Source organism: Myotis myotis, unplaced genomic scaffold, assembly GCF_014108235.1.
Source record: "Myotis myotis isolate mMyoMyo1 unplaced genomic scaffold, mMyoMyo1.p scaffold_m19_p_15, whole genome shotgun sequence".
Taxonomy (NCBI): Eukaryota; Metazoa; Chordata; class Mammalia; order Chiroptera; family Vespertilionidae; genus Myotis; species Myotis myotis.
The window spans coordinates 41,254,839-41,282,010 of NW_023416319.1; the positions used below are offsets into that span (position 1 = coordinate 41,254,839).

A 27,172-nucleotide genomic window follows, 5' to 3' on the forward strand; every position below is an offset into this window, starting at 1 on the left:
TTAGGATAAACATGTTTATATCCACATGCACACACACATACTAATTCCAAAATACTAGGGCTTCAGTAATTTGCTAAAATATTTGGGACCTCACCCTGATGATAAGCTACTGGTGACAACTGATCTCGCTCAGTTATGACCCACTGCAGGGTCCATAAGCCAGCACCCACCTCTCTGTCACCAGGAGTGATTTGCTCTGGAATTACTCAGGAGCTGGGGGCTTCCCCTGGGAAGCAGGACTGGAAAATCTCAATTAGCATGGCCTGGAGGCCTCTGCATGAAAAGGCAGCAGGAGGTGGCCCCTTCACAACCAAAACAATGTCACAGTCATGTTGGAAAAGTCAAACAAGTCTCCCCCATCAGCCAGTCACCTTCTAGGAAAGGCCCCGCAGAACAGTTCTATTAAAGGTCTTGAGCTTGGCTCAGGGGGGTTGGGACTGCCCATTGGCGAGTTTCCATTCAGAGAAATCGCCCGAGGCCTTGAATAACTTAACGGTGAAAACAGAATTGGCTGACATGTCTTTCCCAACTTACCAGAACTCATTTCCCGCCTTTTTGCTTCCACAGAAATCTGATTTGATTTTAGAGCTTTGAAATTAGCCGCCACTTTTCAGAAACATAAACATCTCATAAATTGAGAGACGGGCGTCATGTGGCACAGGGGCAGAGAGCCGGAAAGTTCCCGTTGCCAGTCTGTCTGCCCTGCATGGGCCTGGTTTCCTGGCCAGGGCAGCGCTGGAGGGATCGTGGGCCAAACCCCTCGTGGCGTAGATGGGGAAACGGAAGGCCTCGTGGGAGGGCCGGCCAGCCTGCCGCCTGGTCGGGTGGCCCAGCCCCGCTAGGAGGAGGGTCTCAGAGGTGGAGGGGCCCCCAGGCCTGGACAAGAATGGCCTGTCAAGACTGGACGTGAGGCACCAAGCGGACAGGAAACTTGCTGGGAAGTTCTGTCCTTGATCCGGGATGGAAACTGGTGGGACCCACAGTCACAAAGATGCTTGACACTTGCAGCTGTCTTTGCCCTAAACAGTTAAACAGGGTGGGGAAGTAGGGGTTGTTTTACTCTCCCCCGAGAGAGGCCTGCGGGCTGCGTGGGGGCGGAGCTAGGCTCAGGAATCCTGGTACTTCCACTCTGGTACAGGAGTGCTGAGGGTGTGATGAGGGTGGGGTGTGGGGTGAGGGGTCAGTCTCCTGGGGGCACTGTGCTGAAATTTCTTTCTCATTCTCACGCCATCGTGGGAGGAGGCCTGACTTCCTTTGGAGCCTTTTTTTTTGCCTAGAGGTGGGAAGTGAACATCTTGCTGGCTCTTCAAGGTCAGACGAGAGCAGAGGCCCAGGGATATGCAAGTGGATTATGAAAGAAAAGTCTTTGTTCCAAGTGGCCCCCAAGGGCAGAAGCAGGGCCCAGGATGGCCTGAGGTAATACAGTCCAGTGGTTAAGAGCCACATAGAGCTGGGCTCTTGTTCTAGTCCTGTCACTTGCTGGGTGACTTTGGGCAAGTTACTTAACCATTCTGAGCCTGTTTCCTCATCCATGAACTGGGTCTAGTATTTGTGGCAACCTCATAGGATTGTTGTAAAGGTGAAATAATATTTGTAAATAAAAGTGGCAGGTCCTGTTACTATGATAATAAGACTTTATAAAAGGTAGAATGCAGCAAGAGTGTTTTTTTAGCTCAATGAAACATTGAGTGTCCTTACATTAAAAAAAGATTATATCTTGAGGGAGGGAGCTCTCTGTCACTAGAGGCATCGGAACAAAAGTTAGAGGTCTCCTAATCAGGGATGTTGCTGAGGGTTTGAAGCCCCAGACTGGGCAGGCAGGTGACCTGGAAAGGCCGGTGTGGTCCATGATTGTGGGCAGGGAGGGTTGGGCTGGAAGGCAGTGCCTTGGAGCCCAGCCCTAGGCTGTGTGATTGTTCCAGAACCTGCATCCCTCCTATGAGGCACTGAGATCTGGTGGCCCAATGGAGCCACTGGGTGATGAGGCAGGGAATGTCAGATGAAGAATCCTCCTCGTGCAGTTGGTTAACCAAGTCTCAGAACAGTGTGCCCAGTGGGGTCTTCTGCCCCCTGACCTGGAGAATTCTACTGCCAGGCTGCTTCCAGAGGGGCAATGGGCAGAGCCCGCACAGGCTGCAGCGCTCAGGGGCCTGGGTTTGTATGACTTTGGCCTGGATGAAGCACAGGCCTTCTGACTTCTGCTATGAGGTCTCCTGTCTTGGTGGTCTTGAATGGGGCAGGAACAATCCCCCTGAGTGTCAGTGAGGGGTACAGAAAGAGGGATGGGCGTGGCCAAGGCTCTTGGATTTGGCCACACTTGTCCAGGTTCTGGCTCAGCCTCTGCCCAGGATCCTGAATGCCTCCCTGGTCCCCATACCACCCTTCATGCTTCCACACCCTTGCCCAGGCCCCTACCTGGACCGCCCTTTCCAGCTCAGGTGGGCTTCTTCTGCCACCCTAACAGCTTCTCTCTTCAGGGGCAGTCATCTCCCTTGCGCTGGCCCTGGGGGTCTAGCGGGGACTGTGAGTCCCAGGGTGACCATGTGACTCCGGCTGGACCAACCAGGCTCCCTTGTTGCAGGTTAACGGGAAGTCTCCTTGTCTCTGGTGGCAGGGGGCAGGTGTCTGCAAGAGTGGACTCTGTAGCCTTGTGTAGGAGAGCAAAGCTGATGCAGAAGGTGCTGAGAGGCGGGCTGGAGAGGGAGCTGAGGGCATCGGGTCCCTCCCTTCCAGCGCCCGCCCCTGCCATGGTTTGTCATGGGGCCAGTGCACTGCACTTGGGGCCAAGAGGGTTCAAGTTGAGTGTCTGTCTCTTGCACCTGAGAGCCTGAGGGATGCCCGTGCTTCAGGTATACCCACTGCAGCACCGAGCACAACGCGTGGCCACGCTCTGCTCCTCTGCGGCCCTTCTCTCCAGGCGATGAGCAACTCAAAGCCAGAAGCTGGGCCTCATTTATTATCTGGTTCTCCCTGCCCTTGGCACACCGCAGGTGCAAAAGTAAAAGCATAGAAGTGCTCTGGATGAAAGGAAGGATGCACAGTACAAGGTTTGATGTTGACATTTTAATAAGCAGACCCGGACTTTTGCAGACAATTGAGTATTGCCTCATGCCGGGGTTACCTTGGGAAGCCCCAAGTTTGCTCCAGTACAGTCCTGCTCTTTCCCCAGGGGAATGTGTTTGGCCTCCTGGTTGGGTCTGTTTATGAGATAGAGGCAGCCGTCTTAGTTTGGATCCTCGTGGTGTTTTCAGTTTGATCAACAGATGGAGCTGGAAGGGACATGAGACAGATCGGCTGCTGCTGGGAGGCTCGGCGGCGAGTGCTCCGTAGGCCTCGGCCCCGTTCCCTGCAGTACAACCTCCAAGCAGGCTGAGGTGGGGAAATTGGTGAGCTCAGCTGCTTGAAAAAGAGGCGCTCCTATTCGGACAGGGAAGGTCCCACAGATGTATTTGTTTGTTTGTTTGCTTATTTAATTAATTAATCTTCACCCAAGGATATTTTCCTGTTGCTTTTTAGAGATAGTGCAAGGGAGGGGGAGAGATGGAGAGAGAAACATCGATATGAGAGAGACACATGGATTGGTTGTCTCCCGTGTGTGCCCGGACCAGGGCTGGGGATCGAGCCTGCAACCGAGGTACGTACCCTTGACCAGAATCGAACCCAGGACCCTTCAGTCCTTGGGTCAACGCTCTATCCACTGAGCCAAACTGGCGAGGGCGGTCCCACAGATTCATTAACACAATTCCTTCATTCACTGTTGTGTTCACAGCTGTATTGCCAGTGTCTGAAGCAGTGCTGGTATGCAGTAGGCACTCAATACATATTTGTTGAGGAGTGAAGGAATTCAACAAATAATATATTTATTAAGGATTGCCTACTATTTTCCAGGCACTGTGGGAGGTGGGCTGGTCTTACCAGTTTTATAGAGCTGACACGTGTGTGGGGGGTGGGCTGTGCAGCTACATATACATTCACAGACATCTCGTTACAGGTTTCATTGCCCCCGGGATCATTGCCTTCATCAGAGCCTAATAACATATTGGCTGGGCTTGCCGAAGGTCATATGTTTTTATTTCCAAGGCCAATACCTGATTTTTAAAAGAGAACATTTTGATGCAGGCACAGACTTAGATTGAAAACAGAGCACGCACTCCTGGGGCACTGTTCTGGCTCATTTATCGTCAGCAAACAGCTGCTTTCCCTGGCTTGCATACCACACGCTTTAAATCTGAAATAATAGCACTTTGTAGTGGACGGGGGACCAGCTCCCACCTTCGAGATAATTGGGCTTTACCGATAGGATTTCCCTCTCTGTGTGCCCTGGTGTGTGCGCGTGTCCCTCATGGCAGTGGTTCCCCTGCTTTAAGCACTGGAACCCCTTGATTACATGAAATGTTATGTAGAACCCCGTGAGTGCACAACACAGTAAACGTGGGTCTGCTTATCGTGAAATTGGCATGGGCTCCCTTGCACAGCTTCCTTACAACCCCCCCCTAGTTGCCTGCTGGGTTCCAGAGCTCCCCAAGGCCCTGGAAGAAGAGCCTGATGCGTGTGGTCACACACATGTGGTCACATACATGTGCAGTTGCAAATGCTCACTTGTACTGTGCCATGTATTCATGCCTCTTCTCTCTCCCCCTTTCCTTCTGCCCACTGCTCAGGCGGGCCTCATCCGCACAGATGTCACCGACTACTTCATTGAGCCCCTGGAGCGGGGGCAGCAAGAGAAGGAGGCAGGCGGGAGGACACACGTGGTGTACCGCCGGGAAGCCGTCCAGCAGGCGTGGGCAGAGCCTGGAGGGGACCTTCACAATGAAGGTAGGCTGTGGGCAGGGCCCCAAGTTCAGACCTCTGGGGTGAACAGTTTTGAGGTAACTTGAGGCCTTAAGCCACTCAATGCCTGGCCTTCGTCTTCTCATCTGTAAAATGGGACTGGGCCCCGTAGACCTACTGTGCCTACTGTAACTAGTGGGTTTTAGAGGCTGTTATAACCGTCTGCCATTGGGGGCTAGAGGAACTAGAGCCTCTGGAACGGTGGAACTTGGGGCTGCAGAGGTCTCTGAGGAGTTCAGCGTTGCTTGGCAAGGCTATTTCTCTGCCCACGCAGTAGGTGGAATAGCTGTAGTCAGCTCTTTCCCTAACACTCAGCTCCACTCCCAGGGGCCACAGGAGGGAAGTTCTGAGGGTGCTCGTAGGGAATCTGCCTCGTGTCAGGGCATCGGGGTCAGCTTGGTGTCCACTAGACTATTTTTAAATCCTGTCTCCAGTGCTGTCTACTGTGGGACCCTAACCAAGTTACTTAACACCTCTGAGCCACATTTCCTAACCTGTCAGGTTAGGACAGTCGCTGTTCACCTCTGAGGCTGTGTGTGTGAAAATTCCAGCGTGGAGTTTGGCGCGTGGTAGGTGCTTGATGAAGGGTTGCTCTTATTCCACTGGTGTTATTAGGCCGACGACTGACACGTGAGGGTGGCCCTGCATCCTGGTGACCAGCAGAGCACTCTGCACCCGTAGCCGAGCGAAGGAAGCAGTGGATGCAATGTGTGCTGGTCCTGGGCCCGTGGCCAGCTTCACTGTCCAACTTAGCCTTGGCCAAGAGGACACGAGGAGGCCCTGGGTGGAATCCAGCCATGAGCTCCACCCCCACCTCCAGCCGGGCCCTGGAGGGTTGAGCACAGCGTGAAGGAATGACTGAAAGCCAGTTGTCCCCACATCCACTGCCTCCTTTGAAGCTCCAGCTGCGCTCCATGGCCCTCATAAGAGAAGCCGCAGCTCCAGGACTAGCCAAGAGGAGGCGGGCTCTGCAGGCCCGGAGTGTGGGGTGGATTGCAGGGGCAGGGTGGTGACGGGCACTGTTCCCTCCATCATGGCTGGGAAGAGTGACAAGGCTCATTGGGCTCCATTTTATTTGAGGCCAGTTTTGAATCAAAAAACCCTAAATCCTCTTTTGGGGTGTGACCCTGGGGAAGTCCTGGACCAACCCCATTGCCTGCCATGGGCTGTGGCTGGGAAGCCGAGACCGCTGAGCAGGCAGAGTTGGAGCTCAGGCCCGGGACTCCATGTGACGCCCTCTCATCAGGCCGCCCGCTGGAACTCCTGCAGGCCACGGGTGATGCCATGCCCTGGGCCCATCTGGGCTCTTCCTTAGAGAGACGAGGGGCAGTGAAGACTTTCTTGGAAACCTGTGACTCTGGCTCTGTTATTTTAAGACCAGCAGTGGGTCTGAGCCCAGTGTGTGGAGCAGTGTTTCTGGGGCGCCTGTCTCCATTTAACATTCTTGATGAAGAAGAAAGGGTTTGCCTCATCTCTGGGTATACTTGGCACACAGAGGCCTGGGCCAGCTGGTCAGCGCCTGCTTAGCCACAGTAGCCACACTTTGGAGGAATCTCCCCCAGACTGAGCACCTCTCCCATCTCTGTCTGTCCCTGTCCTGCCCAGGAGTCGGCCCAGCTCAGATGTCCCTTCTCCTGGACCCCTCAGCCCCCGGATTTCTCCTGGGACTGTCCCCTTCCTCCTAACAAGCTGGGGTGGGAGTGTCCTAGGGGGCAGATACCAAGTCTCAGTGATGTTTGTGTCCCTCACGTCAGCTGTTCTGTTCTGGGGGAGGGTGTCCAACTCCCCTCAAGGAAGGAAAGGAGGCGTCAGGGATCCATCGTGGTTTTCCAGCTGCTCCATAGCAGAGGGGTCTGAGGGGCCCCAGTGAATCTTGTTGGCCCTCGGCATGGCGTTGGCCGCTGCTTTCTGGAGAGAACGTGCACGCACCCCTGACACTGACACGCTCACCTGTGCACATTCGCTCACTCACCTACGACAGACACCTGTCATATGCCTCCAACTCACAGTCACACAGCTTACACATTCACTAACGCTCGTTCGCACACACTAATACCCACTCACGCCCCACCGTCACGCTCACACCCCACCCCGCCCCAGCACACACACACCCTTGATGGACTCCAAAGAAGAGTTAAGTGATCCATTGTCAAGGGCTCTGGTGAGAAATCTAAACCGTTCCAAGTCCTGGGTAGAAATTCCCGGCCTTACCCCAGCTCCTCAGGGATTCCCTGTGGACCCTGCCTCGGCCTTGGAGGGTGTGCTCTGGATGTTCCCATACTCCCAACACTCCCCTTTCCTTCCCTAACCCCTGCTCCTGCTCTGTCACCCTTTCCCACCCTCCCCTTCCCTCCTGACGCCAATAGGCCATGTGCGCCTGTGGCCCCGGTTCCCGTTCCTGGGCTGGAGGCTGGGGCTGCCAGACGCCGGGCAGCCAGCCAGGCTGGGGCTCAGAGCCGCTGTGTTTTTTATTGAAATGAAATCCACGATTTTAACCATTTTAAAGTGTACAATTCAGTGGTTTCTTACTATATTCACAATGTTGTGCAACCACCACCACTATCTAATTCCAGAACATTTCCATAATTTCCCTATAAACCTTTACCCATTAATTAGCAGTCACTCCCATTTTCCCGATCCCCACCCCCTGGCAATCCCTAATCTACCTTCTATCGCTATAGGTTTGCCTGTCCTGGACATCTCCTATAAGTGGAAGTCTACTGTATGTGGCCTTTTGTGACTGGCTTCCTTCATTTAGCATATATGTTTCATCCATGTTGGATCCTGTATCAGTACTCACTCCTTTTTACGGCAGGGTAATATTCCATTGTAGGAATGCACCACAGTTACTTTGTTCATCTGTCGATAGACAATTGGGCTGTTTCCATATTTTTCTGTTATGATCATGCTGCTATGAACATTCGTGTACATGTTTTTATGGAACATGTGTTTTCAATTCTTTTGGGTACATGCCTAGGAGTAGAGTTTCTGGGTCCTATGCTAATTCTATGTTTAACGCTTTGGGAAACTGCCAAACTGTTTCTCAAAGCAGCTGCATCATTTTCTGTTCTCTCGAGGCTTCCTGGGTGGGCTTCCCAGCGGCCTCCACAGTTTGAGGGTTACCTACTTTGGCCTGAAGGATGAGAGATACATAGAGGAGGGTGTGGTTGGGACATCGCCAGAGTCTATGGCTGATGTTAGTAGGCCCTCCCCCAAACCCCCTCGCTGTTTTTGCCGAGAGAGAAAGCGGGTGGACCCTGATAGGGTGTGATGATGGGAGAGTGGCAGATCTGAGTTTACATTCTGCGCTTCTGCCGTTAACTTGCTGTGTGACCTGAGATGTCAGGCCACCTCTCTGAGCCTCCCTTTGACACACCTGGCAGGGAGAGCCGTGTAGGTCAAGTTACATTTCACTCGCAGCATGTGAGCCTTCGGGCACTGCTCACAAGTTGGGGGTGACTGCTCCTGGCTCTCCCCACTCCGTGCAGAGAGCCCTGCTCCTCTCCTCCTGGGGGTCCTCCCTCCTCCCTCCCAGAAATTGGTCTGTGGGTGGCTGAACACACCACTGGGCTCAGGCACCCGGGCTGCCAGGAGCTGTTGTTCAGTGTCACCTGCAAAGAAACACCTTGGCCTCAGGGGCAAGTGAGGGCAACGCTGGCCTGAGCCCTGCTCGCCAGGCTGCAATCACCCCAAGGGCCGGCCTCCCTCTTTCCATTTCCCCAGTAGGCCAGTGGCCACACATTTTTTCTAGCCCTTAAGTCTAGTGCTTTTTTTCCTTTTGTATTCTAGCTCCCCAACCAAGGGAAACATAAAAAGACAGTAGCACTGAGTCTTGTGGTTCCTGTTGCCCTGTCCTCAGGGCCCATGGGCCAAATGCGGGCCACCACTTGTTTTTGTCAGTAAAGTTTTATTGCAACACAGACAGAGGCTCTATAATCCACAAAGCCTATCTGGCTCTTCACAGGAAAAGTTTGACAACTCCTAGATTAATGAACACAAGTTAATAAGTCCTAGTTATATATTTTGTTTTTAGCCAAAAAGGCCACAGCTGTGATGGTGAAATTTGGGGTCACTGGCAGTGATTGGGAGGGTTTTGAGAGGCTTGGGGAATACTCTAGGGGTGTCTGAAATGTCCTGTATCAGCCACGGTAATATTAGTTTTTTCCTTTATCAAGATGTTTCCACCCATTGCCGCCTTTGATTTTTTTAAAAATATATTTTATTGATTTTTTTTACAGAGAGGAAGGGAGAGAGACAGAGAGTCAGAAACATCAATGAGAGAGAAACATCGACCAGCTGCCTCCTGCACACCTCCCACTGGGGATGTGCCCACAACCAAGGTACATGCCCCCGACCGGAATCGAACCTGGGACCCTTCAGTCCGCAGGCTGATGTTCTATCCACCGAGCCAAACCGGCCAGGGCCGCCTTTGATTTTTTATAACTTCTGGGGCAAGAGATGGAGATTATCCACCCGCATGTCACAGGAGGGGAGATGGAGGTCCAGAGAAGTGAATGGACAGGGGTTGGGCCAGGATGCACAGTGAGATAGGACCAAGTGGGAACTGGGGCCCAGGTTAGTTTTCACTCCCCTGCTACTCATTGCCTCAAGGACGGCCATGCTCTGTGGCAGGAAAAGGGCTCGGGCACACGAATTACCTGGTATGGAACAAACCCTCCTGCTACCTTGGTTTATGGAAGCAGGAACAGGGGCACATGTGACGGGGGGCGGGGGCGGGGGTTGACGGCAGTGGCCCAGTGACAGCCCCTGATGTCGGTTTGACCTTGGTCTCTTCCCATCCTGGTTCCAGCCTTTGGCCCGGGCGACCTTCCCAACCTGCTGGGCCTGGCGGGAGGCCAGCTGGGAGAAGCGGAGCGGAAGCGGCGGCACGCCACGCCGGGCAGCTACAGCATCGAGGTGCTGCTGGCCGTGGACGACTCCGTGGTGCGCTTCCACGGCAAGGAGCACGTGCAGAACTACGTCCTCACCCTCATGAACATCGTGAGTGTCCCCGCCTCTGGGGACTGGGGGGCTGGGCAGGGGGTGGGGTGGGACCACCAGAATTGGTCTGAACACACTGTTCCTCTCTGGCCTGGTGTTCTCTGGGGGGCCTCGGGCATCTCTGTTTGATCCTTCGTCCAGCTCGTCAGTGGGTTCCATGGTGAGTGGACCTGAGCTGGTCTGGCATCCATCCCAGGCTGCAGCCTGGCCTCAGCTGTAATGCCTGTGCTGGGTGTCCACAGGCCATCCACACGAGTCCCTGGCCAGCTTGAGCATCCGGACAGAGGGTTCTGGGCTCAGACACATTCGGAGCCTCACTCAGGCGTGGCCGGGACTTGCCTGAGACACCTACCTCATCTGGAGAAAATGGGCAATGCGGGGCTGGGATCCTGGCGGGGCGCTGTCAATCGGCTGGGGGTGGGTGGTCCCAGGCCCCTAGTGTGGGCCTTGGGTGTTCCCAGAGGCCTGGCAGGCCGGGAAGTGAGGGTCACAGGCAAATTGAAGACTGCTGAAGCAGAGAGCTGTGCCCTGTCCCAGGTGGGTGGTGGCGACTTAGCTGCTGCTGGTGGCGCTCATGCAGACGTGCAGGGCTCTCGTCCACGGAAGGCATGCTTCAAGGAAGGTCAGAAATGCGGTTGTTTTTAGGTGCTTTTAAGAAAATCTTGTTTGGAACATTTACATTCAGTTTTCTAAGTGAAACTACCAATTTTTAAATGTTAAAATGTAAAAACCATTGTGAATGCTAAACAGAACATACCTGCACACCACATTTGGCCTGTGGGCTCAGGTGGGCACCTCTGAGCTAAAGGGGCAGAGATGACAGAGACCAGAAAGGGAAGGGTGGTGAGTGCGTGCGGCACAGGCGGGCCCCACACTGTTCCTCTTCTGGCAAGAGAGAGCCGCCTGGAGCATTCGGACAGAGGGTGCCTGTGGCGAGGCTCTGGGAAGGGTGAGGACCGGTGTAGGTGAAAGTGGAAACTGTGGAGGCCACGGCCAGGTGCTGGGGAAGGGGGGACCCCAGGTTCTCTCTATGAAGCTGGGTAGAGGGGGTGACACCTTGGGGTCAGGGCCCGCTCGCATGCCGGGCACTGTGTGGTCCAGGCAGGAGGAGGTGAGCCGCGGAGTGGGCGGGCAAATGCCGCATCGACAGGAAACAACAGGGCGGGGCCTTCGCCTCTGAGTCTGCAGGTGACTCAGCTTAACGGCTCTTCATAAACATTCATCTGAACACAAGAGCTGAGAAGGAAGATGCATATACTAGACCAGTGACGGCGAACCTTTTGAGCTCGGCGTGTCAGCATGTTGAAAAACCCCAACTTAACTCTGGTGCCGTGTCACATATAGAAATTTTTTGATATTTGCAACCATAGTAAAACAAAGACTTATATTTTTGACATTTATTTTACATATTTAAATGCCATTTAACAAAGAAAAATCAACCAAAAAAATGAGTTCGTGTGTCACCTCTGACACGCGTGTCATAGGTTCGCCATCACTGTACTAGTACATGGTGGTCCTGAAGAATTCGAGCGGGGCCTCTTTTGAAAACCAAGGGTCCCAGCCCCGGTATGGGCCTCTGTGGCCTTAGGGTTAGGGCCTCTGACCTGAGGCCTGTGAGGAAGCTGGCTTGCTGCATGCTCATGCCCGTGGGCTGGGGCAGGATAGAATCCCCTCACACCCAGGCTCACACGGACAGTTCTTGGAGGCTGTGATGGACAGGCAGCTGATCACAGTGCTGCGCAGAGAGGAACATCAGTGCATTGGCCAACAGCATGGGCTTTGGTGTCACACTGTCTGGCTTTGGCCCTTCCTGTCTTTTGACCTTGGGGGCAGGTTGCTAACCCTCTGGAGTGTCCCTTTCCCCACTTTTAAAGCAGCATTGACAGTACGTACATGCAAGGTTTTGGGGAGGATTAAACAGCACATAGCATAGTACCTTGAATAGCATAAGCTCTCAATAAGTGGTTTGTGATAATAATGACATGACTTTCACGAGGGAGTGGTAACACATTTCTGGGAACTCAACAGTTGTTGGGCGGAAGTGTCAACACCGTGGTCCTACACAGCTGGGGTAGAAGGGGGACACGTTGGGGTTAGGCGTACTCGGCATGCTGGGGCCCTGTGCAATCCCGGCAGGAGGCATCCGTAGGGTGATAATGGGTCACAGCGTTGCCTGTGCTGTCTGGGACCCATAATCTGGCACACAGAAGTGAGGAGGCTGCTAGGAGGGCATGCAGCCAGCCTCTCGTTAGTTGTGTGACCTGTGCAGGGACCTGCCTTGCTGAGGACTCTTTAGGTAGCAAGTGATGGAAAACCAACTCAAACTAGATTAAGAAAAACTGGGTAATTGATTGGCTCATGGGCCAAACTGTGGGAGGGAGAGGATGGAACTGGTTGTAAGTGTAATTGGTACTAGAGCAGCGGTTCTCAACCTGTGGGTCACGACCCCTTTGGCGGTCGAACGACCCTTTCACAGGGGTCACCTAAGACCGTCCTGCATATCAGATATTTACATTATGATTCATAACAGCAACATTACAGTTATGAAGTAGCAACGAAAATAATTTTATGGTTGGGTCACAACATGAGGAACTGTATTTAAAGGGCCAGAAGGTTGAGAACCACTATACTAGAGGCTTAACTGGACTGTTTTTTTGTTGTTGTTTGTTAGTTTGTTTTTTGTTAATCCTCAGTGGAGAGTATTTTTTCCATTGATTTTAGGGAGTGTAAGGGAGGGAGAAAGGGCAGAGAGGAGAGAGAGAGAGAGAGAAACATCGATGTGAGAGAGTCACTTAAATTAGTTGCCTCCTGCACTCACCCCAACCGGGGCAGAGAACCTGCAACCCAGGTACATGCCTTTTACCGGAATCAAACCTGTGGCCCTTCGGTTCCAGGGCCGATGCTCTAACCACTGAACATGCCGTCCAGAGCATGGACTGTGTTTAGGTTTCTTTCTCTCTGTGACATCCTAGTTGTCTCTGACTAGCTTCTCTACGGGACAGATTCTGACAAGAGCATGGATTTCAGTGTCACAACATCAGGCCGACTCCTACCTCCATAGCTCTGAGGCCAGAGACAAAAGAAGTTTTCTCTACAGTTAGTTCCCAGGTAAAAATTCTGAGGGCAGGACTCTGATTGGCCTAACTTTGGATCACATGACCACCCTTTGGACCAATCACTATATGTTGGAGAAGGAGATAGAGTTACCCAAAGGAAGCTACAGGATGGCCACTGGAGAAATTGTTCTGGGCTGGCTGGACACCCCAGTTTGTGTCAGCTACAATACTTCACCTGAGAGCCTTCATATTTTGATGCTGGTATCTGCTCTTGTTTGTGTGTGAAAGTTAAATACGTATATTTAGCACACGCCTGGCACATAGTACGCAAGTAATGTGTTCTGTTGTTCTTCTAGCCATATTATTTGTCTTAGTGTGTGTGTGTGTATAAGCAGTTCTTTGTCTAAGTCTCTGGAGGGTGGGGACTTCTACTTATTTGAACCCCAACAGCACACAGCACAGTGCCCAACACCTGATAGGTGATCAATAAATGTGGAAGCTGATTGTGTCTATGAGAGAAGCCGGGGGCCAGCATCCCCTGAGATGGGAAAAAGGGAAGATAACAGATTTCTGTCTGAAATGCCGGCTTTAGGGAAAAGGCAGGGGTACAAATCAACTCCACTTACAGGAGCCCCAGGAAAGGAAGGGGCTGCCAACAGTTTGCATATTAATTCTTCTGTTCCTTACATAGCATGTGGTTTGGGACTCAAAGAGCAAAGACTACCATGTGGGCTATTTGAGAGAGGGAGAGAGAGAAGATGACTATGCAAAGAACACATCCACCTCACCAGAGCACTGGACCACCCACTCACGCTCTATAAATAACTGGCCCAACCTAAGGCCACACAGCTGACCACACAGCTGAGTATTAATCCCATTAGTGGGAGAGCCAGGTTGGCCCCAGTAGCCAGCAGGTGGAAAGGGAGGAGGAGCAGGAGAGGGGAGGGGGCAAGGAGGCCCTCTGGTGCTGGGAGCCTGGGTCCAAAGCTGGGCCTAAAGACCCTAAAATAAAAATAACATAAAGATGGATGGTCTGGCCGGCGTGGCTCAGTGGTTGAGCGTCATCCTATGAACCAAGAGGTCACAGTTCGATTCCCGGTCAGGGCACATGCCCAGGTTGCGGGCTCGATCCCCAGTGTGGGGCGTGCAGGAGGCAGCTGATCAGTGATTCTCTCTCATCATTGATGTTTCTCTCTCTCTCCCTCTCTGCAACAAATAAAAATATATTAAAAATAAACTGAACAGAGGTGTGTGTTAAAGATTTTGCCCTACTCACTAATTAATGAGGGAAGAGGCGGATGTTATGACCTGTTCAAAAGAGAACCCAAAGAACAGAAACATCTGTAGGTCAGAAATGCTGAGATGAAGGTGCAAATGGAGGCAACATTGGCATTTGGCGGTGGAAGGGAAGACAGGATTTGCATGTCTATAGATGAGACTTGTGCTTTGCTATTAGTCATCTACAGAGCTCTCCGTTGTAAAGAAGTTTCCTAGAATCAGAGTTAGGCGAGGCTGAAGGCGTGCGGTGGACAAGGCATAGCTTTCATGGAAGTACGCTTGTTTGTTCTCTGGGTGCTGGCCTGGACTGGACCCCAGGTAGAGAGGCCTTTTCATGGGTGGCAGGGCATCTGGCTGCCCGTCTGACTACGGCTCCGTCCTGCTCCTGGAGCTGGAGGGGTGTCAGTCTCATTCAAGACACACTATGGGTTCTGGCTGTGACAGTCCTAAGCAACTCAAAGATGGGAACCCCCCTCTCCTCCCTTCCCCAAAAGCTAGCCTCAAAGGCAATTGGCTCCCCCGGACCAATTGCTAGGACTGGAGGGTTGGCTGGGGGCCTGGGTGGAACCTACTGATGTGCGTGGGGCGAGGTGGAGCAGGATCTGTTCCTGGAGAGCAGGCAGCGAAGTGTCCGCATGAGAAACATCCAAACCTGTAAGAATTTTTATTAGCTTATTTGTGCCCAATTGACAACAACAGTTTCAATGGATTGAGAAAATGCTCTGGAGAATTCATAGATTACAATCAAAGGAGGGGACATAAAGGGGGTCTGCCATTGGTGGTAGACGAAGGAGGCAGGAGAGAGCAACGCGGGGAAACCTCTGCGATTGGATAAAAAGTAAAGCAGAGACACGATTCATTCACATCGGCGGGCACAGGGCCGCAAACAGGGAACATTTATAGCACATGAGATGGTATTCGGGAAATAACACACCATGGGGGAAAGGCTCCTATGGGAGGGACAAGTGGGTTTCTTTAGGAAGGCAAACGCTTCTTAGGAGAACTAACGGGAAATAAAGCTGTGGCGATGTTTGTTTACGCAGGTACACGTGGTCTTCCTTTCTCATGGCCATGGCATTCCCCGGGGAAAAGGATTTATGGTGGCTGGTTTCCCAGAAGCTGCTGCTTTGTCAGATACGGGAATTTCTGAGAAAGCATCTTTCTGCATCTGTGGAATCTCAGATGACCTCAGTGTAAGATAATCTGTATGCCAGCTCTGTGCTCCTGCCTGATTCCCCAGGCAGGCCGGGGCGGGACCTCAGCTGCAGCCCAGGAAATGAGGGGCTGCATGTGTGCATGTCCTAGTGGGGCCACGACCCTGTGCCAGCCTCTGGTCTCTGCTTGTGGTGGAAACCCATGTGCTCTGCGTTCTAGGCCCCGTGTGCCCTTGCCAAGGCCCCTGCCGGACCCACTGACGGTCTAGGCTGCGCCCCTCTAGAGAGGGTTCCGAGAGGGTCAGCTCAGGTGACCTGGAGGTTGGAGCGGCTGATCTCTGGGGCCTTGGCAAGAGGTGAACCCTGAGGTGTAGGGTTGGAGGCAGCGACGTTAGGAGGGTGATGGGGAGAGTCAACAAGATCTTGTTCCCCAAGAAGAATACGGGGCCTTCCCTTGGAAACCAGGAGAGACACTGTGCTGGATCATACGAGGAGACGTTTCTTTCTGTAGAGAAAAGTGTACTTTGGAACTGGGTGTTCCGCTGCCTTGCCCAGACTGAAATGCGGTTAATTCAGAGGGGTCTGGTTCAGTGCCTCAGCTGGAGCTGTACGACACCATGTGGATGGTGGTGGGGAGCAGGGAAGTTCTGCCAAGCTCTGAGGCTCCTGACGTGGAGACCAGCTGCCCTCCAGTTCCTGGTGTCCCTCCTCATGTCCCTGGAAATTTACGGTAACCGGTTCCAGCCCTCTTGGCCAAATTAACTCCTGACCCTTGACCTGTGACCCATGACTCCCAGTCTTGGCCAGGGCATTCCTCCACTGCGTGCTCACCAAAGACGGTGCCAGGCGGGCCTGCCTCGGGGACTGCTGTTTCCATGGTGTTGGCTCCACCTCCTTCCTCTCACAGCCTGCCAGAAAGTAGGTGAGGAGGAGACTCAGCGCCTTCTCAGAGGTTCCGGAGCGTGTTCGAAGCTGGTTGTGCTCCTGATTGGCTTCTTGAATGTGAGAGCAGAACAGGCCTTGGACGCCTGAGGGCTGTGGTGGAGATAAGGCCTCCCAGGGGGGCCGCTCCTCTGGGGGAGAGACCTGGGCACCAAGCGGCCTTGCTAGGGAGCTGCTGCCTGGCAGACTGGCTGCTGCTGTGGGGAAAGCTGCAGGGGAAAGCCGGCGGGCGGCGTTCTCACTTCCAAAGGCTCAGGGGACAGCCAGCCCGAGTTCCGGCCCATGGAGATGAGCGGATGGGCTGCCGGCAGCCTCTCCCTCCCAGGGGCCAGCAGCTCATCCTGGGCATTGTTCGGGAGCTTTCATTTGGCTGGGATGTTTAAGCCTAATTCTCTTAGGGGTTTCATGAAGCCAGTACAAGGGTTTCCCTTTGCTCTCCCCCGGGAGTGCCTGCCTGTGACCATTTCTGATCCCGATTTCCAAGCTAGGGCTGGCCTGGGCGGATCAGAGAGAGGAGATCCGGTTCCCAGGATGGATGGTCCCATTGTGCTAACCCAGGGGGGAGAGGCAGACGCTATTAGTGAGGCCCTGCAGCTCTTGGCCTGCTTCTCATTTTTCTTTTGCATGAACCTGGCGTGTGCTATAAATATTCAAGCAGCTCCAGATGGTGGGCAAATACTCCCTCCTCATCCCTCCCTCACATGCTGCTGGGCCCTGGATGGACTTGTCTTTCTCCGTGCCTCAGTTTACCCAAGTATACTGGGTCACTTTCCTTAAGGCTTCTTTCAATCTCAGGGCTAGGGGACCTTTGGAGAGCTTTGGAGTGGAAGGGCAGCTGTGTTTAGCATTTGGTAAGCGCTTGGTGTGTGCTCAGGATGACGGGCAGACTCCTGTTCTAGGAGCTTTGGTCTGGCTGCAAAAACAAGCCTCAGTCCCATGGAATAATCCGGGAATCCTTGGAAATAGCGCTGAAGGCGTTTAGAAGAGGTGGCTGTCCCCAGGGACTGGGGGAGAGAGCTGAGCCAGCCTTGGGGGGAGGGGGTGTTTGGGGTGGGGCAGAGCAGGTAGAGGAGTGAGGTGGTGGCGGGGGGTGGCATGGCAGGGCTGTGGAAGCAGGAATGGGACGTTGTCCTGGGTGTGCAGGGAAATCTCAGGGACTTAGCTACAGCAGGACATTCTACCAGGCAGCCATGTGGGCTCTTGTGTGGAGGGAATGTATGGAAAACAGAGCCTGAGGGTGGCACCTGGAGCGGGGAGGAGAGACGGACACCAGCAGAAGGTGTGATGGGCCCACGTAAAGACCCAGGAACAGGGACTCTCCAGCTTCCTGCAATGCCTCAAATAGCACCGGCTCATTCCAGTACCTTCCGCATGCCAGGCACAGGGCTGGCAGCTTCACAGACGGGCTCCCTGAGTCCTCAGTGAGCTTGATGTGGGCCACATTCCTTGGACCCCTGTGTCCCTGAGAAGCCAAGTGACTTGCTCAGAACCTGCCCAGCTGATAGGTGGCGGAGCCAGGATTGGAACCCAGATCCATCCGATTCCAAAGTCTGTGCCTCCCCCCACTGTTGCTGCGGCAGAACTTGGGGTGAGCAGCTCTGGGAAGCAGGAGAAGGAGGTCCCTGGGCTCCCAGCCTGGAGCGGGGAGGAGCGCTGCCCCTCAGCAGAGTCAGGATCCTGCAGCTTCACACCCTTCACCTGTGGCTGGGCCGGCCAGCGGGGCACATGGCGGGAATCTTTTGCTTGCGTCGGGGTGACGCACAATCACTGGGGCGCGGACTCCCTTGGACGTGAGGACAGGGGGATCCTCTTAGGGCCTGGAGCTGGAGCAGAGGGAGGGTGAGAGGAGACAAAGAGGCCTTTCATCGGTCCTCACGGAGCCGGTCTGCAGCTTGACCCCCCTTGGCAGCCCATCTGTCTGGGTGGTGGGCTCCCTGCCCACCCTGCTTCTCACCCCACCCAGCTAGGCTGACACTACAAAGGGGTTGGGCTTGGCTGTGGGGGAGACATTGGCTGGTGCCTCTGCGAGGGTCCTACCAGCTCTGACCCACCGCAGGGCCTCTTTCGGAGCCCTGCCTGGAAAAGCGGGGTGCCCCTTCCAGACCTGGGAGGTTTGGGTGCAGATAGCTGTCAGACCAGGACCTTGGTGGCCTCAGCCTAGGAGGGTGGCCTTCTGTTAGCACATAAACGTATTAACTATTCCTCACAGAGGCTGCTTTCCTGCTGTCAGAGAATGTCGCTTTGCCAGGCCTTTTCCTTTCGGGGCCCATGAGCCTCCAGAGCAGCTCATCCTCTCTGCTCACCGGATGGGCACAGCCTCCTGCTCCCCTCCTTTTATTCCTCTCTCTTCTTTTGTTTTCCCCTAAAAAACTCTCCACTGCTTTTAATGCACTCAGAGACCCCCCACCCCGACCCCCAAGCAAAGCAAAAATTCACTTCCTTTAAGGCAGTGGTTCTTAACCGAGGTCAGTTTTGCGACCCAGGAGGTATTTGGGGGCGTTTAGAGATATTTTTTGCTTATCACAGCGGAGGGGGTGGCTGCTACTGGCATTTGGTAGGGGGAGGCCAGGGATGCTGCTGAACGTCCTACAGTGCACGGCACGACTCCCAAGCAGAATCACCAGTGCCAAAGCGTCCCCCATGGCCAGGCGGAGAACCCTGCCCCACGGTGCTGGCTCAGTGGCCACACACAGGCATTTGCATTTCCTGACAAGCCCACCGGGCAGAGAACAGGGTCTGACACAGAAGGACGCATGCTGGAGTCCTGGCAGGAGAGACATCATGATGAGTTCCCCTCGTGAGTGAAGATTGCTTGACGGTTCACAAAGCTCTTTCGTACCCAGCATCACACTGGACATCCTGTCAGACCCCCAAATCCTGTTCCCGGGGTGGCCTGAGGAGCCACGCCTCGGCTCCCGAAGTGGGAGGCAGCAGTTCCAGACCGACAGGTGCTCACCTCACTGACATTTGCTCACCTTCTGTTCGCCTTTGCAAGGTTGGGGCATCCACACCCAGAAGAGGGGAGCTGGGCGCAAGGGGTGGGATTACCCAGCAGAGCTTGGGTCTTTCCAGGCCTCCACGCTGCCTCTCTGTGCACACAGGCAGGCCGACCTGGGGCATCCAGGCTGCTGCCCTGCCGGGAGCTGGTCCATCCTTGCTGTTTCAAGGGACCTGGCATACCTTCTTGGCACTATGTGTTTTAACCAAGGTCACCTCTCTGAGAAAGGTTGTTTCCCCAGGTAGGGCTTTTCCCCTGAAGTTAGGGAGGGAATAAAACCCCTTAACTAAGTGCCAGGCGGGTAATTAATCACTTTAACTACGAACAATCATGCTTAAGCTACATAATCTTTACTCCCTGGAATGGAGATAAGAAACGCCCTAACCTTTGGAATAGAGATTGATAGGATTGGAATCAACTGGTATAAATACAGATGTAACAAGACAACAGGACACAGAACCTAGACACAGAACCTACACAGAACCTAGAGACAGAACCTAGCAAGAGAACATGGCAAAAGATCCTGGACAGAACCTGGCTACAGAACTTGGTTGGAGAACCTAGACAGAATCTGGCTGAAGAACCCGGCTACAGAACCTGGCGACCAAACCTGGCTGGAGAACCTAGCGAGAGAACATGGCTACAGAACCTGGCTGGAGATCCTAGACAGAACTTGGCTGGAGAACTGGCTACAGAACCTGGCTGGAGACCTGACAAGAGAACCCGGCTATGATGATCACCTGAACGCTGCCTCTGTGTCATTCCTTCTTCACCGACTCTGTCCACACCTTTGGGGACCCCTGGACCTGCTGGGGTTGGACCCCAATACTGCCCTTTGGAAAAGGGTCGTAGGGATGAGTGCTGAGCATTGTGGGCTCGTGAAGGCACTCTGTTGGGTGGGTGGTCTGTTCCCGTGCGCTCTGGAACCACCCTGCACAAGCAGCCTGGGCGTGAGGTGGGCCAAGTGGCTGCGTCCCAGGAGAACCATCCAGGCCACGTGCATGCTCCAGGGAGAGAGCCATGCCTTAAAGAGGCGTCCTAGTTAGAAGGCAGCTTGAAGTGCCAGCCCTTTGAAATATGGGGCCATGATCATGAACTTGTGGGGAGAGGATGGAGAGCTGAGCCTGTGGCAACTGAGAAAGGAGTCAGGGGATTCAGTGTCCTCCTTCCACCACTCAGAGAGCAGCCTCAGCCTCCGCCTCCAAGGTCTCACTGGGCCTCAGAGGTAGGGCCTGCCAGTGTGGCACCCTAGTGAGGTCTCAGTGCCCTAACCCAGGGGAAACCAGGGCATGGTCTGGCTACTGCGTGGGTCAGCCCCAGGCTGAAGGCAGCAGGAATTGCTGATATGCATCCACACACAGAACATGCATGCACATATGTAGTACATGTGTTCATACACATACACATGCATGTGCACACATCTAGTTACCCATATGTGTAACCCAGATGTGTGTGCATAGATGTGTACTCCTTCATGTACCACAGCTAATTAGGCATGCAAACAGAGGAGTTCATACATATGTGTGAACACATACATAGCACATTTCATAAAACCTAAGACCTCATTGATTGCCAGATGCTTCATTTATTTTTAATATTTTTATTGATTTTTAGAGAGAGAGGAAGTGAGAGGAAGAAAGAGAAACATCAGTGTGAAAGGGGGACACCCATCAGCTGCCCCCTGCATGCTCCCTACTGGGGATGGAGCCCACAACCCAGGCATGTGCCCTGATGGGGAATCGAACCAGCAACCTTTTGGTGCACAGGACAACGCCCAACCAACTGAGCCACACCGGCCAGGGCAGAGGCTTTATTTATTTTGTATACTTGCAGAAAATGTGTTACCAATGGAACGCTGATGCGATTTTCTTATCACTTGCATATTTATTTGTACTTACCACAAGAGCTCTTTTTGCCTGATGTACACTGACGTTTATCAATGATTACTCCTATGCGTACATACATATGACAACATGAGGAAGTAAGGTACTCCTGTAACTTCTTCACATGCGGGATATTACTCGTCCGAGTCACTTTCAGCCTAGAGCCATCAGAGTATGTTTCTGCACAGTGTTGTCCCCTTGCCATGAAGAGCATGGAGATGTGCTGAGTGCGCCACTCTCTTCTCTGGGGTTTTGCCCCAGCCACGGACACTCATGCTGCAAGCTTTGATGTGGCTGCCTTTGTGGTCTTCCTGGAAGATGGCAGTGGATGTCTTCAGACAACCAGGACTCGCATTCCTTCCCCGGATAGTCCCTAAATGACTCACTGCCTGTAATGTGGAGGGGTTCAGTTGGCCTGGAAAGCCACCAGCAGTAACAGGAGGTTCCTGCTTGCACAGGGAGTGACAACACGCCATCGCTGTCATTTGGTCTGCAGTCGTAAATGAGGAAAGGAGGGCAACTTAGACTCACGAGATGCTGACTCTCAGGTACCTGGGAGTGGGGCACCTGGACTGCAGTCACCACGTAGGCCTGTTTTCAGAGGGTCAGGGCGGGAGATAGAAGGGCTGGTCCCAGGGTCGGGACTGAGAAGGGGCAAGGGAGGGCATTGGGGCCATTGCCCTGCCTTCAAGCATTGCTGCCCTCATTCTGTCCAGGGCAGGGAGTGCCCAGGGAAGGCACCTCAGCAGAGGCTGGGCTGGCACTCTGACTGTGCTTGTGGCCCCAGGCAGCTTCTCCATAGCGCCGGGCTGCTTTTCCCGCCATGGGGATAGAGGTCATGGGCAATGTTCCGTGGAGCTCCTGGAGGAATGGCTGACTCTGGGACTGGGGATCTCCAAGCTGAGCGTCTTGTAGTGCCAGGAAGTAAGGACGTGCTCAAAACCCAAAAAGCCCACCAACAAAAACAAACCAAAAACGAGGGGGTGAGTTAAAGGGACACAGGAGCCAACTGAAGGAGCTCCCAGTGGCCAAAGCTGGGACAGTTTGAGCAACAAATTAATGGAGCTTTGAATTGTACCCAGAGCGTAAAGTAAATCCCCACGAGTCCACACGGATACGTAAACAACGGAATGAATAGGTAGAGGGGGGAGAGGAGGCAAAACTCCTGAGCGGAGAATTCCCCACAACTGACGAGACCGCTCTCCAGATGGTTTCCGGCCCTCAGTCCTGGAGTGTGGGCCGCGCAGAGTGACTTCCCTCCAAGAGCACAGCAGGGAAGGGGCAGGGAGCGCGTGGCCGCCCAGTGAAGAAGCTGGCAAACGCTCTCAGCAGGTGAGCAAGGTCAGTGTCGTCAGTGATGAGTCGTGTCGGTAGCACGCACCCTGACATATGAGACGGGAATGGCGCTTCACCTCCGTCTTCCTCCTCCCCCGAACCCACGCCCCCTGTCTGACCGGGAGAAAAACATCAGACTTACCCAAATGAAGGACAGTCTACACAGCACGTAGCCAGTATCGGTGAGGTCATCAGAACCCAGGGAAGTCTGAGAAATGTCAGAGGGAAGAAACAGCTTGGAGCAGGCAAAGGAGATAGGATGCCTAAATGTGTCCTGAAGGGGATCCCAGAGCAAAAAGGAGAAAAAAAGGACATCAGGGGGAAGGGAGGGGCACTGGAATAAAATATGAGCTTTAGTTAGTGGTGACGGTCAGACCTGGTTCGCAGGTTGTGACCAGTGTAGCCGAGTAGTGGCAGGCGGTAACAATGGGGGAACTGGGTGACTGCACCAGTGCATGTGGGAATCCTCTGTGTTATCCTTGCACTTTTCAGTGAATTTAAAACTACTCTGAACTTAAAAGTTTGTTCATTAAAAAGAAAGAAGGGATAGTACTTCCTTCCGGGCAGGTTGCCGGGAGGGTTCAGTGGGTGCTGCAGGCAGCTGTGGGCTGAGCCCGCCCTGAGATGATGGCTCGCGCTCTTCCCCGTTGGAGCACAGGGTGGTCTTGGACCCCAGGTCTTGCTTTCTCAGGCCTGCCCCTCCTTGTTTGAGACCTTCCGGAACCGGCCTGCCACGAAATAGGTGCACCTTCTGCTCCCTGCCTCCTCGGGAACAACGTTCCCTGGGAGTGAGGAAACGTGGGGTTGGCTGGGACCGTTCCCTGCTGGGTCCCCTGTCCCTGCCCCACCAGGGAGAAGCCCATCTTGGCTGGGTCCAGAGGGAAGGCTGCCAGCTGCCCTCCCGTGAGCTGCCTGGGCCTGGCTCCCCCTTCCAGCCGCAGGCACCCAGAGTCTGACCCTCCCTTTGGGCAGGAAAACGGATTTAGAGCTCCCACTCCAATAGTCCCTCCTTCCCTTCTCCCTGCTCCCCGGGCTTGGCCACAAGGTCCTGGCCCTGAGGGTTACAGGAGGACAGGGAAGGGGTTCTTGTAGCGACTCCCTGGCTGACAGCATTGCCTGGTTACTGGATGTGGAAACCTACCTCCACCTTGGCATCTGGTCCCAGCAAAGCCTTTGTGTGATTCAGAAGTTGGGTGCATGCAGGAGAGAACATTAGTAAGTAGGTTCTAGAAGGTGCAGAGAATGTGGTTGAGACATCAGGAGGGCCAGCCTCTCTTTCTGACCCATCTCCTGCTGAGCTGCCTCCTTGCCCGTTGCTTCCTGGCCCCTGGGCAGTTCTCTCCTTCCCATCCCTGACTTAGAACCTCGCCCCCCCCCCCGTCTCCCCTCCCCCCATTCCTGCCCCTCCATAGCCTGCCCTGCTTAAGGCTCACCAACCCCGACTCCTTTGGCCTGCTCTAAGCTTACCTCCATTGAACTTTCTCTTCAGATCTCACTCTGCATCTCATATCTTCTCAGTAAGACTGTAAATTACTTGAAGACAAAGCCTCTTTCATAGTCCCGCCCTAACAAGGAGGGCGGCCTTTTCTGAAGTAAGGATGAGGAAATTCGGACTGAAGGGCACAAGTGTGCTGATGGAGACAGAGTGTCTACCATCAGGGCTGCCTGGCAAACCCCAGGCCCCCAGGAGCTCAGCTTCTCTGTTGCCCACTGATGCCATGGTCAGCTGAGCCAGGCTTATGGGCTCAGGTGACCAGGGTGCCTGAAGGCCTGCCTTCCTCCTCTGAGTTGTAAATCCCCTCATCTTCTCTCCCAGATCAGAGAAAGCCCACCCCAGCGAGCCGGCCGCAGGAGCTGGTTCTGGAGAGCAGCTGCGTGTAGTGTCTGAGTCACAGAGATCTGAGTTCTAATCCTGATCCTCCCACTTCCAACTTATGGCCTTGGGCAAGTTGTTTAACTTCTCTGAGTCCCAGCTAGTTTGCCTATGAGAAGGGAATCATTCCTGTCTCCATAAGGGTGTCGGGAGATTGTATGCAAAGCCCTCAGCACAGCAAAGCCTGGTACATAGAACGTGTTCAGTAAATAATACGTCGCTTATCCCTTCAGCCCCAGCACTCTCTAGCCACCACTTCCTTCACTAGTGTCTCCGCTTGGACGGAGAGAGTCCTGACTTTTGCTTGTTTTTCTGGTGCACACCCAGTGGGCATCCCAGGCCAATATGATGCCGAACCCTAACCTGGGGGCCTTGGCAGACCACCTTGAACTTGGCTGTGTCATGGCAGCAAGGAGACCAGACACACTGTTCTTTTCTGCCCGGTGGGTGTGTCTTGGAGCCGTCACGCTTGTGCCCACTGCCATGCGAAGCAATTCCTGTTCCCCCTGAGCTGCCTCTCTGGCCTCCCCTCTGGCCTTTGGGAGGCTGGCAGAGCCAGGCCTTGGGTGCACAGCCAGGCTGGAGCCTGTCAGGGAGCTGCCTGTGTGTGTTCCAGGGGCTGGGGCTGGGCCTCTCAGGTAGCTGCATTTATTGACTGTGGCTCCAGCACCCACTTGGCACTGTAGGTAGAACCCGTGTGCCAGGCGGCTTCCGTAGTTCCGGTTGGACATGGTAGCCCTGACCCACCTCCTCCTTGGCCTGTTGAAGGCCTCAGGGTAGGTCCAGCTGGATCTAAGCCCTGAGGTCCCTACTCACAGCGGACAGGGGTGAGTGCAGATGAGCCTGCCAGGGCCCCAGAGGCGGGCCGGGCCAGGAGACTTGGCATGGCAGGGCCAACCCCACCTCTATTCTAGTGGGGGACTAAGGGAGGAAAACAGAGCTACTTTATTTTTATTATCTTTATTTAGTGCGGGAAAAGACCAGACTGTCTCATTGCTGAACCCTGCTTCTATCACAGCCTCAAAACTATTCATCCGTTCTTGTACCCTAGGCCACTTTTTCTGGGTTTGTTTTCCATCTTCCTCGCCTGCAGATCCTTTAGTGGGGTCTGTGTAACTAATCCAGTGTTTCGTGTGTTTTTTTTAAGTTTGATAATGCCTTAATTTCATCATGGTTCTTAAAAAATAGTTTGCTGGGCCCAGGATTCTAGGTTGACGGTTTCTTTGTCTTGGTGTTTTGATGGTGCCACTTCAGTGCCTCCCGTGTTACTGTTGCAAACCTGTCCTCACCCAACAGTCATTCCTTGGTGAGTGACCTGCCTTCTCTCTTGCTGCTTAGAAGATTTTCTCTTCGGCTGATGTGAGCTTGGAGAGAAGTCCCCAAGAGACTGGCTACCATCTGCCCCCGGATGGAGCATTTGGCCTGCTGAGTGTGGGGACAGAAGAGAGTAACACGGCAACATTCTGGCAGCAGTTTGCCCGGTCCATTTTGGAGAGAGATGAAGGCGGGAAGGAAATGGTGTTGGGTACTTCCAAATGCCAGAGGCCCTGCAGATGTACCCCTCCCCCAACGTATCCCAGTGACCACTCTCCCCCCTCCCCTGGGTGATGGTGGCTTTACATGTGTCTGTGTGGGGCACAGATGTGGCTGTACAGTGTGTGTTACCCATGACCCCATCCTTGGTCTTCATGCCTCTAGCAGCGGTTCTCAACCTATGGGTCGCAACCCCTGAAAATACATTCTGCATATCAGATATTTACATTACCATTCATAACAGTAGCAAAATTACAGTTATGAAGTAGCAACGAAAATAATTTTATGGTTGGGGGTCACCACAACATGAGGAGCTGTATTAAAGGGTCGCGGCATTAGGAAGGTTGAGAACCACTGCATGTCAGGCAGGTCTGAGACACTGACCCCACCCCCTTGTAGAAGGAAGACCATGTTCCAGTGTTGGAGGGGCTGGGATGTTGAAATTGTTTAAAAGTCATTCTGTCGCAGATCAATGATCATTTCTGCAGATCAGCGAAGAATCATTAGGTTGGAATTCTGTTAGGGAGAAAGTGTGTGTGTGTGGCCATTTGGATCTCACATTTTCTACCCCTCGGTTCTAGGATGAGTCAGGAGCATATGGGTTGAGAGGACATCATCTCTTTATGCATTTGAACACTCTGCTTCCACGATGGTGGGGAGGAGAGGAGGGTGGAAGGAAGCACCACCACCCATTGGACTTCCCATCATTCCCCGTGGCAGGGATTTGGGGGGATCTGCTGTCCCACAGCAGGTAGCAGTCTTTGATCTCAGTTGGGTCCAGACATGGATGCCAGGCAGACCCTAGTGGGAGCCTCATGCTCACAGCTCTTAAGTCTGCATGCTCCTGAGTTGGGGCAGCTGCCAGTTCTGGGCACTGAGAGAGCGGGCGGGGGCTCTGTGATGCCTGCCGCTTCTGCTGCTGCAGCCCTGCACCCACAGCCTGGCTCTGTCCTTGGCTGTCCCAGGAGGCGGGTGTCAGCACAGGAGCAGGCCTCCAGCCCCCCTCCCGGCTCTCTCCTCCCCGAGGGACTCTCACATGTAAGGTTGGCCTGGATGCGCCTATCCATTTGGTGGACAGCAGTTCCTCTGTGGGTTGTAGGCCAGTTACTTTGCTCATGGGCTGAAGGGCTTGGAGACACAGAAGTGGTGAGAACAGGGGAGTGGAGAGGACTGCGATTTTTGATCAACTGTGCAGGCATTGCCCCGTCGGTCCCTGGGCTAAGGGACAAGGGAGCTATCCAATGCAGGGCTCCTCAAACTTGACCATCCCTGAGGAGCACGGGGGA

The 27,172-nt window shown here is 53.8% G+C and overlaps 1 protein-coding gene across 2 annotated transcripts in view; it reads left to right on the top strand.

The window, feature by feature from the left end:
- ADAMTS14 (ADAM metallopeptidase with thrombospondin type 1 motif 14) overlaps positions 1 to 27,172 on the top strand; it is a 76,717-nt gene that overhangs the window by 19,093 nt on the left and 30,452 nt on the right. For both annotated transcript variants that reach the window (XM_036336992.1, XM_036336991.1), the window contains exons 3-4: positions 4,662 to 4,818; positions 9,644 to 9,834. In XM_036336992.1, the coding sequence (XP_036192885.1) occupies positions 4,662 to 4,818; positions 9,644 to 9,834 (348 nt within the window). The remainder of the gene's footprint in view (positions 1 to 4,661; positions 4,819 to 9,643; positions 9,835 to 27,172) is intronic.